An 11,449-nucleotide genomic window follows, 5' to 3' on the forward strand; every position below is an offset into this window, starting at 1 on the left:
TTACTGGAAATACATTTAATATTGTCTTTAGAACCAGCAGGTAAAAAAAATGAACAACCAATTTCCTGTGTATTATGCTATTTCAAGGAGAAAAAAACAAGTCCTTGACCTTTTGCCTTGAACGTAAAAAATGTCAGATCATTACAAGGAGGAACAATATACCAAATGTGGTTAAAATCTTTTGAAGCATATTGGTTTTAGAGTGTCCACAAGGGTGATATTGCCTTGTATTACAACTGCCACTGTGACCTTGTTTAGACATCGTATGGCCATCGCGCCATCATCGTAATCCAACGTGTAGCCTTCGTAATCCATCGTGTAGCCTGCGTGATCTATCGTATAGTCTTCGGCTGAGATATGAAGCTTAAATACCCGTCTTCGGTTAACCTTCGTATGTCCATCTTTTGCTATCGTATATAAATTCGGCACCATCGTATAGACTTCGTTATTCATCGTACTTGATTCGGTCACCTTTTGGTATTTTAACGAGATCGGCACCAACTTCGTACGAACTTACAATTTTCGCATTCGGGTGTCCATCGTATATAAAAATCGGGACAGTGTGACGCGGGCATAACTCAGAGCATGTACAATACATATATATCAAGTCATCATCATTAAACAATTGTAAAAACTTTAATATCTTACGTATATTCACAAATTTAATAATTTACTGATAATACCCCACTATCACAATTGAATCTAACAACCTCATTTCAAAGAAGATACACAAACGACCAAGAGGGCATTCAAAGACAATAATGAAAAAAAAATGTTTTCGATTTAAAATTAACATACTTTTACTTAATATTATTTATATTACAGTTAAAGGTTGCGAGGACTTCTTTGCTATTTTTGCTGATAAATTGGCATTCCTCCTTGAAGGTTTTTCTACAACTTAAATAAATATTTTTCAAAAATCTATAAAAAGAGGGAGGAAAGATACCAGAGGGAGAGTCAAACGCATAGATAGAAAATAAACTGACAACGCCATGGCTGAAAATGAAAAGACAAACAGACAAAAAATGGTACAGAATACAAAACATAGAAAACTAAAGACTAAGCAACACGAACCCCACCAAAAACCTGGGGTGATCTCAGCTGCTAAGGAAGGGAAGCATATCATGCTCCACATGTGACACCCGTCAGGTTGCTTATGTTTTTACAAAAAATAGTCTAATTCGGTAGGTCACATTTGTGAAAAGGGAAAGGTATTGTAGTTACGACATAAGGAACATATCCGATAGTTTACAATTACAAAGTATTACTAGTTTTCTCATTTGAATTAATTTACACTTGATGATGTCGTGGCTTTTCATATTTTATGGTTGTTTATAAAGGCCGTGTGTTTAGCTATCTTAACATAATAAAATAAAGTATAAGCTTTGTCCATTGTTGAAGGCCGTACGGTGACCTACAGTTGTTTATGTCTGTGTCATTTTGGTCTCTTGTGGAGAGTTGTCTCATCGGCAATCATACCACATCTTCTTTTTTATATCTATTGAATAGTTGCCTTTCTGTATCGTATAACATCTCCTTATTTTCATATAAATTTTGTTTAAAGTATTTAAAAATGTTTAATAATACATCTTTTATTATGTTTTAACAACAAGATGAACATATGATGAAAAAAGGGTATGAAAAAGTATCATTTTGTAAATACACATAGTGTATCTTAAAAGAAGATCAATCATAATCTTCAGATTAGAAGGCAAAGAAAAGGGGATTGTGGAATACAATCAAATACAGTCTACGGTCAACGCATACATTTTCAAATGATAAAATGAGGGTTACTTTAAAACTGAATACATATATTATCTATGAAGTGAATTGTACCTGGTATACTTGTCCGTGGTCATCAATACTCATTCCATTGAATAAAAACGCCAAATCCGAATCAGGGTCAAGATCCTGTGAAAAAGATAAGAACAAAATCAATGTTTTCAAGTGGAAATTGCTCTTCACGTATTGTTTTGCTGTGCCGACATGTTCTAATGTCTGAGAGCCTTTTTTGGAATGGTTGAACCTTGTTACTTTACGATCTGAGTCAAAATAAAAAATAAAACATGAACGTTTCCGACCCAGACTTTTGCCGGAAGTTTACTAGTATATCTAAAAAAAACTATATGAGATCAATATCAGACGAAAGCCCTTTTTTATTACTTTTTGATGGATTTTAAAAAATATATATCTCTCTATAATGACGTGCTGAATGTTATGGCAATTTTTGTCAATTACGGCTTTAAAATTTGAGTTTCAGCCAACAGTGATATTCTTGCATTTTGAGTTTCATGTATGACAATTCTACACTTTTAGATTCAAAGTGTATTTAGATTATTTTAGTTTATAAGATTACTGTCTCAAGAAGGTACTCCGTTATTGATCTTTATTTTCTTTAAAATGCATCTATATTAATTTGTTTGAGTAAACAATCATTGCACAGATACCTGAACATAAGACAACAAGCCCTCTCGTATGATAATAAATTCCTTGAGGTGCTATTTATTTTTGTTACTTTAATTTGTCACTCCGAAATCGATTTACGATATTTTTAGTTACTCGTGCTAAAATCCAATGATGAATTGTTAACACATTATGGGTAACTTTGTGATTTTGCATGCGACTGTCATACAACTGAAAGAGTGAGCTATCTATAAAAACCCCACATTTCTACATAATGATATATCTGTACTTAGCCAGGAATATGCTTTTTTTTCGTTACATATGTCTGATCTTTTAATTTTGCAATTTGTCGAGTTACTTTGAATTTTCCTAATTAAATTTTTCTTGAAGTTCGGTATGTTTGTTATTTTACTTTTGATAAGGTGCGTTGTAAAGTGGTTTGAAAGAAATGACTTCACCACTAATCGGATGTATACTTTTAAGCGTTCTTTTTCATCGTGTTGGCAAACATCGCTGTTTGATGTTATTATAAGAATTGACATGTTTATTTAATTATATTGCAAGTTTCGCTTTTCACTTTGATATTTTAGAATCTATTTAAGGTCTTCATTTCGCTTCGTAGAGGCTAAACACTAAACAGGTTAATGCCATAAGAATATTATGGACATCTTATATTCCAATATCAATGTCATTACTTAAGCCATCGTTTTGTTATTAGATTTTATTAAATGAGATTCTGTTTTTACAAATGAAAAAAAAACCGTTAATTTTGGCCACTCATCAACAAACGAATCTTTCTATTAACTCTACTTGAAATAAGACAACTCTTTCTAAATAACATGTATATTATATACCGAAAGTATGACGAATGTATGACGAAGTAATAATCTTTCAATTTTAAAACCTTTGATGGAATTCAGTTCAATCTCCTACTTTAGATTAAATTGAGGATAACTACTAGAAGTTAGCAGTATCCTTTAAATTTACTTCCCGCTATATAGATGATGTTCTCTCACTTTTTTTTTTTTGCCATGGCGTTGTCACTTTATTTTCATTAGATGAGTTTGACTGTTTGGTTGGTATCTTTCGCCCTCTTTTACTACTTATTTCATTTTCAAGAATAATAGATTTAAAAACATACCGTTGGTTTATCAAATTTGTACCCCTCATCGAGACCCTTTTCCTCCGTGTTTTGTTCCTGGTCAAGTGTTCGTAAGTTTTCCGTAAGTTGTGGGTTGCCTTTAAAGGCATTATCATTGCTGATATAGCTTTTGTCTTTATCCGGTGATTGCCTGTGTTGACTTATCTGAAATAGTCGTATCATACAATGCAATGTCATATATTTAATCAAAGTATAAGTTCAATTAAAAATTGAAAAAAAAGCTTTATACACAGAAACAAATTAGCAAATATTGTACGAAGAACGGGTTTTTCTTCTATTCTTCAATACATCTGTAAGACTTTTTTGTACTAAGTATACGGGAAATATATAGGCAATAATTCAAATTAAGACATGAGTAAAATAAGTTGTTTAAATTGACGTAAAACAGGATTCCACGGATTTTGATGGTGGAACATTAAATCAAAATGCTAGCCTTATATAACGATTTTTTCGTAATACTAAAATAATGAGATTTCGTATTATTTTTACCGAGACAACTTCCCATGAATAACATATAAACAATAATGAACGTTTAGTTCAGGTCTTATATATACTATCATAGCATACGTTTCTATCAGTCACAGTAGCCTTTGAGCAATACAATAGTTTTAAAAGTATGCATCAAATTAAAGAGATAACGAAAATGGGATAAATATATAAAGGAAAGTATCATTTCTTGCATGTATGACGTTAACTCGCCAATATATTTTATAGATAACCACACTATTTCACGAGACGAACCAGCTTTTGAAGGCGCTTAATATGAGATAAATGTAATAAAATATACCATAAGCTGCAATATTCTCGTATCAGTCACCAATTTTCCCTATAAGATACAAATGATGAAGCTAGTTCCGGGTCGGATCTAGGATTTTTGATAGGGCCATAAAAGTGAAGAAATACCAGAGTGTAGCTATACTTTACACATTTTGGAAGAATAAATGCTCAAAATGATATATCTTTCGATCAATGAGGGACGTGCACCCTCTATTCCCACTTGAACCCTCAACTAAGCTAGTTTATCTATGGAGATATTGCGTGGAGCTATTGACTATAGCAGTTAATCTTTAAACACATATAAGCATGCAAAATCTACACTTTTAAGCAAGTTATAATCTAATTTGGTAAATGCATCAGTTAATTTAAAACCTGATCAAAATAGTTTGAACGTTCATTTTTGCTATTAATAGACCCTCCATTCTTATTATTATTATCTAGTTTAAGAATGTTTTACAAACTTACCTCACGTAATTGTCTTCCATAAATGTTATCCAGTTCATTAATGGTTTTTGCTACTTCTTCTATATAAAAAAAGAAAGAACGAACGCATTTCCTAAATAAAGGTTATTCAATTCATAAATATTTCCTTTTGGGTTTTTTTTTTTAGAATTAACAAGAAAAATAAAAAAATAAATAAAAACGATTCCCCTTCTTCCCCAAACAATTTACTACATACACAAAAAGTTAAAACAAATAATGATTAAAAAGAAAATATATAATAAACACCACAAAAATATTTAAAAAAAGTAAACATGAGCAATCTAAATATACAAAAGTCGTTCAAACTTTTCAATAATCAATAAGGTGTTGAACAATTTAAAAAGGAGAAGTAAACATTGTCATCTGAGAAAAATTAACAAACTAAACAAACGAAATAGTCTTGAAATTGTATTTCTCAGAATGGAATAAGTCAATATTGCATGTCATGTAATTTCTTTTGATTTTAATGTTTTTGTTTAATAGTAACCGTTGTACAAAAGTTTTTATTTAGTTTGAAATATAAAAAGGGAACAGAACTCGACAAAAATTATGCAATATGAGCTAAGTGGTTTTGTTTTTCCTCTAAATTAGAGCTCCCTGAAGCAGAGCTTTTATTTCTTATAAGTGTTCGCGAATGTTGCGATGTTTGCCGATACTTTAATAGCATTTCGATTTAAATCAGGCTTTCATCTTTAGTATTAAATTTTGAATATTTATATATGGTTTGACCTATAGCATAAGTGCAGTCCAACCTTTGTGACTGGCATGCAAATACGGATATTAGTTTTATAAAATGTGCAGTGATAAATATAGGACATCTTCATATTAAGGAATGTAAAAGCATATAGTGATTTATTGTCTAGATTTGTCTACACTTTTGAAAAAAAAGAGGGACGAAAGATACCAAAGGGACAGTCAAACTCATAAATCGAAAATAAACTGACAACGCCATAGCTAAAAATGAAAAGGACAAACAGACAAACAGTAGTACACATGACACAACATAGAAAACTGTTTCGATTACCGTATAAATGGTTTTGTCGCTGGTGGGAAATTTCCCGATTTACCTTGAATAAGGTATTCTATATACTTAATGGTTTTTATTTTGGAGGATTCAAAACTTCCATCAAAACATTCGCATGTACAACTTTAAATTGGTGGAATTTTTTTTTTGCGATTTTTTTCTTTTCGCGAAAATAAACGAAAATTTACAACCGCGAAAATAACCCGCTATACAGTATATCAGCTCTTTATCGTAAGTATAAGGTACACATTTTGAATATAGTTTTACCTCAATCATCATTAAATAAAACTTGTGTAAGAAAATGCAAACATGATGCTAACATTGGTACAGCTTAATGTTATTAGTTATGTATTGCAAACCAGTGTTAGAAATGTCAACTCCCGATTGTATTATTGTTTTCAAATATTTAATTTTAAGAAATAAATATCTTATATTGTCGACAAGCTGATATTAAACAATAGTTTATATGTGGAAAATATTTAAATGTGTGTTGATGCACTTCACTTGGTTATACAATAGGTTCTTTTTATTTCAGAATCTAAATGGAAAACGGCTTGATGAATTAGTAAAATTCGGGATTTGTATTTTATGATGAGACCAGGAAATGTCAATACATACTGGAGTGGATATAACAGTTGGCATGAAAAAAATACCTTTAAAGTGTAAATAATTGAAGTCAGTAAGACAAAACTTTTATGTAACATGTTAAACAAAAACCCAACGGCTAAATTTGTGATAAAACAACAAACAGCTAAAACTATAGCAGACAACAATAATCGACAACCACTTCAAACTACAGGCTCCTGATATTGAAGATTCCTTCGAGAATGTATTTTAGAAGGTAACAAAATGTAATTGAAATAATATCTTTGTGATCGCTTACCTTTCTTTATATGAATTGCTCCACTAAAAACTGCAAAATGAACCAGAAAAATAGCGTAACTGATGTACATTTTTAGTCAATCTAGTTGTTTCATCGACAAACAAAATAGCTATAACTTTTTAATGGACTTAAACTCTCTAAATACTGAAGTCTTAATGAATGTTGCTCAACATGAAACATCTTTTAATTGGTCCTCATTATTTAATGTAGAAAGATTGGATATGATTGGCTACGAACTATTCACGAAAAAACAGATGAAGGAGGATCTTTAATGCATGAATCTATTTTCGTAGATTTGACGTTTGGTGATAATACAGTGAAACCTGGGTGAACCGGAACCTGATTTAACCGAATTTCAGTTTAAAGTTTCAGTCCCTCAAAATTTCCCCATCAATTAACGTTAATCTAACCTGAAAAAAACGAACCCTGTCAACACCGAATTTGAAACGCTTTTTGAAAGCTCGTTTGTAAATATGTATTTACAAATTACCTGTCAAAATTATTTTGAATGATTAAATTAAACAAACACATGATGACTGAGTATCCCCGAGTATATTTGAGGTAAAATTAACTGTTTTGGTGCGTTGTTATTACAAACTAATGAGCATGCTTGTATTCATGTATTCAGTGATCAAAGAATATTTGCGTGAAGAAACGTTAAACTGGTTAGATGCCCCTATTGCCGAAAAGGAAAAGTAAGGAACTTTCCCTCGGATCAATTTAATGCACTTTATTCAAATATTTACAGCCACAGATGAACAATTGCCATTCAATAGCTAAACTGTTTAATTAAATAATAGTTTTTTAGCCTTTTATTGGATTAACAAGTCGTGCAACACAACAATGTCAATGAATTTCGAATTATGTTAAAGGGATGCCGGATTTCCTTTAGATGTCCTATAATACATCATAATTCAGATGCTCCTGCAGACTTCCGGTAGATATATAGCAACGATAAACTCCTAGAATAGACTGAACTCTTGTTGTTGTTTCATTCTTATCTTGTAGCGAAGTATCAATCAGCGAGTTAGTTTAGTCAGAGAACTATGTGTACAGACAATTGAAAATGACGATCTCGATTCAAACTACGGACAGTGGCTGGGAATCTAAATTAACGGATGAGAAAATATTTATAAAAAGCAAAATCGCTCCACGTCGGACATCATTGAACGATTTATACATTTCTACAAAGAGGAACGTGATTGACGGAGTTGATTTTTATTGATAACAAAAATGTAACAATACGTCTAACTTATATTTTTACATCTTAATCAACATGAAAATAAATTGTCGTTTGCTGTATCACCTATTGCATGTCCTTTGTTAAGTATGCACAAACAATAGTTTGGTGTCGACTTCCGTTTGACTGTACAATCCGGACACCAGTGAAAACCGAACAAAACGCAATGTCCCGCGGGTAATTGGTTTGGACAGGTTTCACTGAGTCGTGTATACTTTTCGAGATTTTTATAATGTCGAAACGGGGGGTATCAAAAGAATTGTACAAAGTTGGTTCAATGTTTCAATATTTTTTGCGCTACTGTTATGTTTATATTATGCTTTGTAGCTTTGTATCTAGTTGCATGTTACATGGAACATGACAAAAATCGGAAATTTAAATAGAAACGTCAGTAAACGTACGACTGACGTAAAGATATCGAACTGATATGCCAAGAATCTTTGATGATTTTTCATGTATACTGTGTTGATGCCACTGCCTACATAACACATACATGGTCCGGGACACAAGATATTGTCTTTTGATTTTCGTTGTCTACAAATTGGGTCCTTACTGTGAATAGTGTATCAATAGCACTGGGTTTTCCATGCACTATAAAATGCTATACATGAATGACTTTTAATTGTCACTTAATTATGAAAGTGAACTCTTAATAACTGCACTAACGAAGTGTACAATCCCCTGAGGCAGTTTCCATGGAAAAAGAGCCTACTGACTAAAGATGAAAGAGCAAAGATTACATAATAACATTTTGAATTTTGCAAATTTTCATACATTATCTAACGCCGTGGAACGGTACACATATATAGAATAAATAAAAACAAGTTGGGTAAGGATGTAGGTAAAATAATACTTATTTAATTTATAAACCTGACATTTGAGGGATTTTTTTTTCTTTCAAGAAAACAATGCCAGACTGCTGATATATAAAGCAAAGATTTGTTTCGGAGAAACACAATACATGTAAATTTATCAATAAAAAGTAAGCATTAAATGTTGAATGGTCTGAATTAAAATATTGACCCAGAGAGTTTTATATTTATAAAAAAAAGTAAAAAAGGGGATTTATAAAACATTGTGTTGCTTTTTTAAAATAAGTAAATCTTAAGATATATAAGTATTAAATTTTACCAGAAGCAGACGAAAATCAATTTATCCACAATTCAGTCCTCACAAACTATGTTCGAGCTTTTTCATTCCATCCATTGAAATGATGATTACCTATACTTTACATTTAGTTCATAATAAAAAGTGAACTCTTATTTAGGTTTGAATATTACAATGGAAAAGGATAATTTTGTAAGGTCACTCGAATGTGTGAATATGTGCTAAGTTGGTCAGACAATACTTGGTCATGTTTTATGAAGGTTTAAGCCCTGTCTTACAAGTATTGTCTAACCTATAATTCATTATGTTATGTATATCTCTTGAGCTTAATTATTACCAATGTCAATGCTATCATTTTCAAATACGCAATTCGTATGGGTAAATATGATTACTCTGCCAAACATTTCAAAAACACTTCTGTTCGATTAGGAGATTTTAAAGTAAAAATTAGACATGTATTATAAATATATATACATATGATAATATCTGATAATCAACCAAAACGTCAATCCTATTAATGGTATACATATGTTAAAACCTATTATATTACTATTGCTAAAACTGTTTGACTATCGAGATTACCCACATTAATATTTCATAAATAAAGTTGTTTAATTCATGTTTTAATAGTCTAAGAACAGTAAATCGTTGCACATTTAAAACTCATTCATAAAGTAACACCAGGTCTTAATCCGTCCAGAAGTGATTTCAGTATGTCTGATGTTTTAAGTCAAATTATTTAAAATTTAGATACGTGGAAGTTCACTAATATCAGATCCTAATACGTATACATACGTAAACAAAGTAAACGCTTTGTAAGTTTCGTGCTTTCAAACAGCTTTTCTGGATATAACTTTCACATGGGAAAATAACAGAACAACATTAATTCGTGGGACCAGACTAGAACACAAAATCGTAACATTTTGATGGCATTGATAACACAAGTGATAGATTTTCTAATTAGCTAGCTGTTTCATAGTAGATGGATTGTATAATGCTATCATCAAATATTGAAGTTTCATCCATTAAGAATAGCGTTACAAATCTATTATGATGATGTTATAAAAGAAATCTGTTTTAGGTGTGCCAATTTCTTTTCTTTAGGCGTGGTGGATGGAAAGGATGAACACGGGAAGGGATAATTTCGATATTTATTAATCACCTATGTTCATACATTTGTCGTTTTACGTTTTGATAAACGTGTGATGCCAATAAGTACATGTAGGTGTGTCTTTTGTCGGTCAATTGTCGGTCAGTATTTACCAAAACTTGCCATTTATTTACTTATTCTTTTATCTTATTCACATACATTCAAATACTCTTTTATCTGGCAAAAGTATTAAAACAAAAACAATCAAAACCAAGGAGTAAACAAAGACTCACAAAACCAAAGGACATTTACAGTAAAGTTATCAATACTAAATAAAAAAACAACACGAATTTCACTAAAAACCGGAGGTGAAATCAGGTGCTCCGGAAGGGTTAGCATTTCCTGTACCGTATACGGCATCCGTCGTGTTATTCCTTTGTTCAGTTCGGTAATGATGGAAGGTTATTATGACTAAGGAAGAATATCAGATATGATTTCTGAAACACTTTTGTCATAATGGCCAATCAGCTCATGATGATGACCGTAAAATTTCTTGAATGATGACCTTAATTTGATTGATTCATAGCGCCGTCTTAGCAACTTTTGAGAAAGCAGTATTCCTCGTTCAACAAAATCAACGTACTTTAAGCGTATTCATTGAGACACGTATACTCCATATGCTGGTGCAGTTGGGATGTTGATACACACTAAAGGAAAGTTGACTATAGGAAAATTAAAATCATTGCGTTTGTCATAAATTTTGGTATTCAACCTACCATCAGTAGTCATTTCGATTGATATTTGATTTTCTACATTGTACACAAGTATTCCGAAAAACAAACTAAAAGACAAATTGACAGATATGGTATTGCTTTGTCTAATCAAAAGAATGAACAACGTAGATATAGGTATCTTGTCCTAAGGAGAGATAAATCCTACTTTGTAAAAATTCACTCTGATTCAAACAAAGGTAATTGAAGTTAAAACTGACATTATCAAGATGCTTGATTACTTGATTGACAACAAATTTGTTACGTTTAGAGAACGTGTTTTTCATCAAACTATCTGCATTCCCATAAGAACAGAGTATGTCCCTGTTCTTTCTGACTTGTTCCTTTTTTTATGAGGCTGACATCATACAGGAACTTTGTCAGAAGAAAAAAATAGAAATCAGCAGTTTTCCTCAACTTTACTTTCAGCTTTAAGGATGATGTTCTCTCACTAAATAATTAAAACTTTGGTGACCAAGTTTAACGCATGTATCCAATTGAACGAGAGAT

At 31.5% G+C, this 11,449-nt stretch overlaps 1 protein-coding gene across 1 annotated transcript in view; it reads right to left on the reverse strand.

Annotated features, from left to right (window-relative positions):
• LOC139513018 (uncharacterized) overlaps positions 1-6,905 on the reverse strand; it is a 45,333-nt gene extending 38,428 nt beyond the window's left edge. Inside the window, exons 1-4 of the mRNA XM_071301080.1 lie at positions 6,733-6,905; positions 4,808-4,866; positions 3,545-3,709; positions 1,837-1,911 (exon numbers count right to left, since the gene is read on the reverse strand). Of these exons, the coding sequence (XP_071157181.1) occupies positions 1,837-1,911; positions 3,545-3,709; positions 4,808-4,866; positions 6,733-6,802 (369 nt within the window). The 5' untranslated portion in view covers positions 6,803-6,905. The remainder of the gene's footprint in view (positions 1-1,836; positions 1,912-3,544; positions 3,710-4,807; positions 4,867-6,732) is intronic.
• Between the last annotated feature and the right edge of the window lie 4,544 nt (positions 6,906-11,449).

Source organism: Mytilus edulis, chromosome 2 (genome assembly GCF_963676685.1).
Source record: "Mytilus edulis chromosome 2, xbMytEdul2.2, whole genome shotgun sequence".
In the NCBI taxonomy this organism is placed as follows: Eukaryota; Metazoa; Mollusca; class Bivalvia; order Mytilida; family Mytilidae; genus Mytilus; species Mytilus edulis.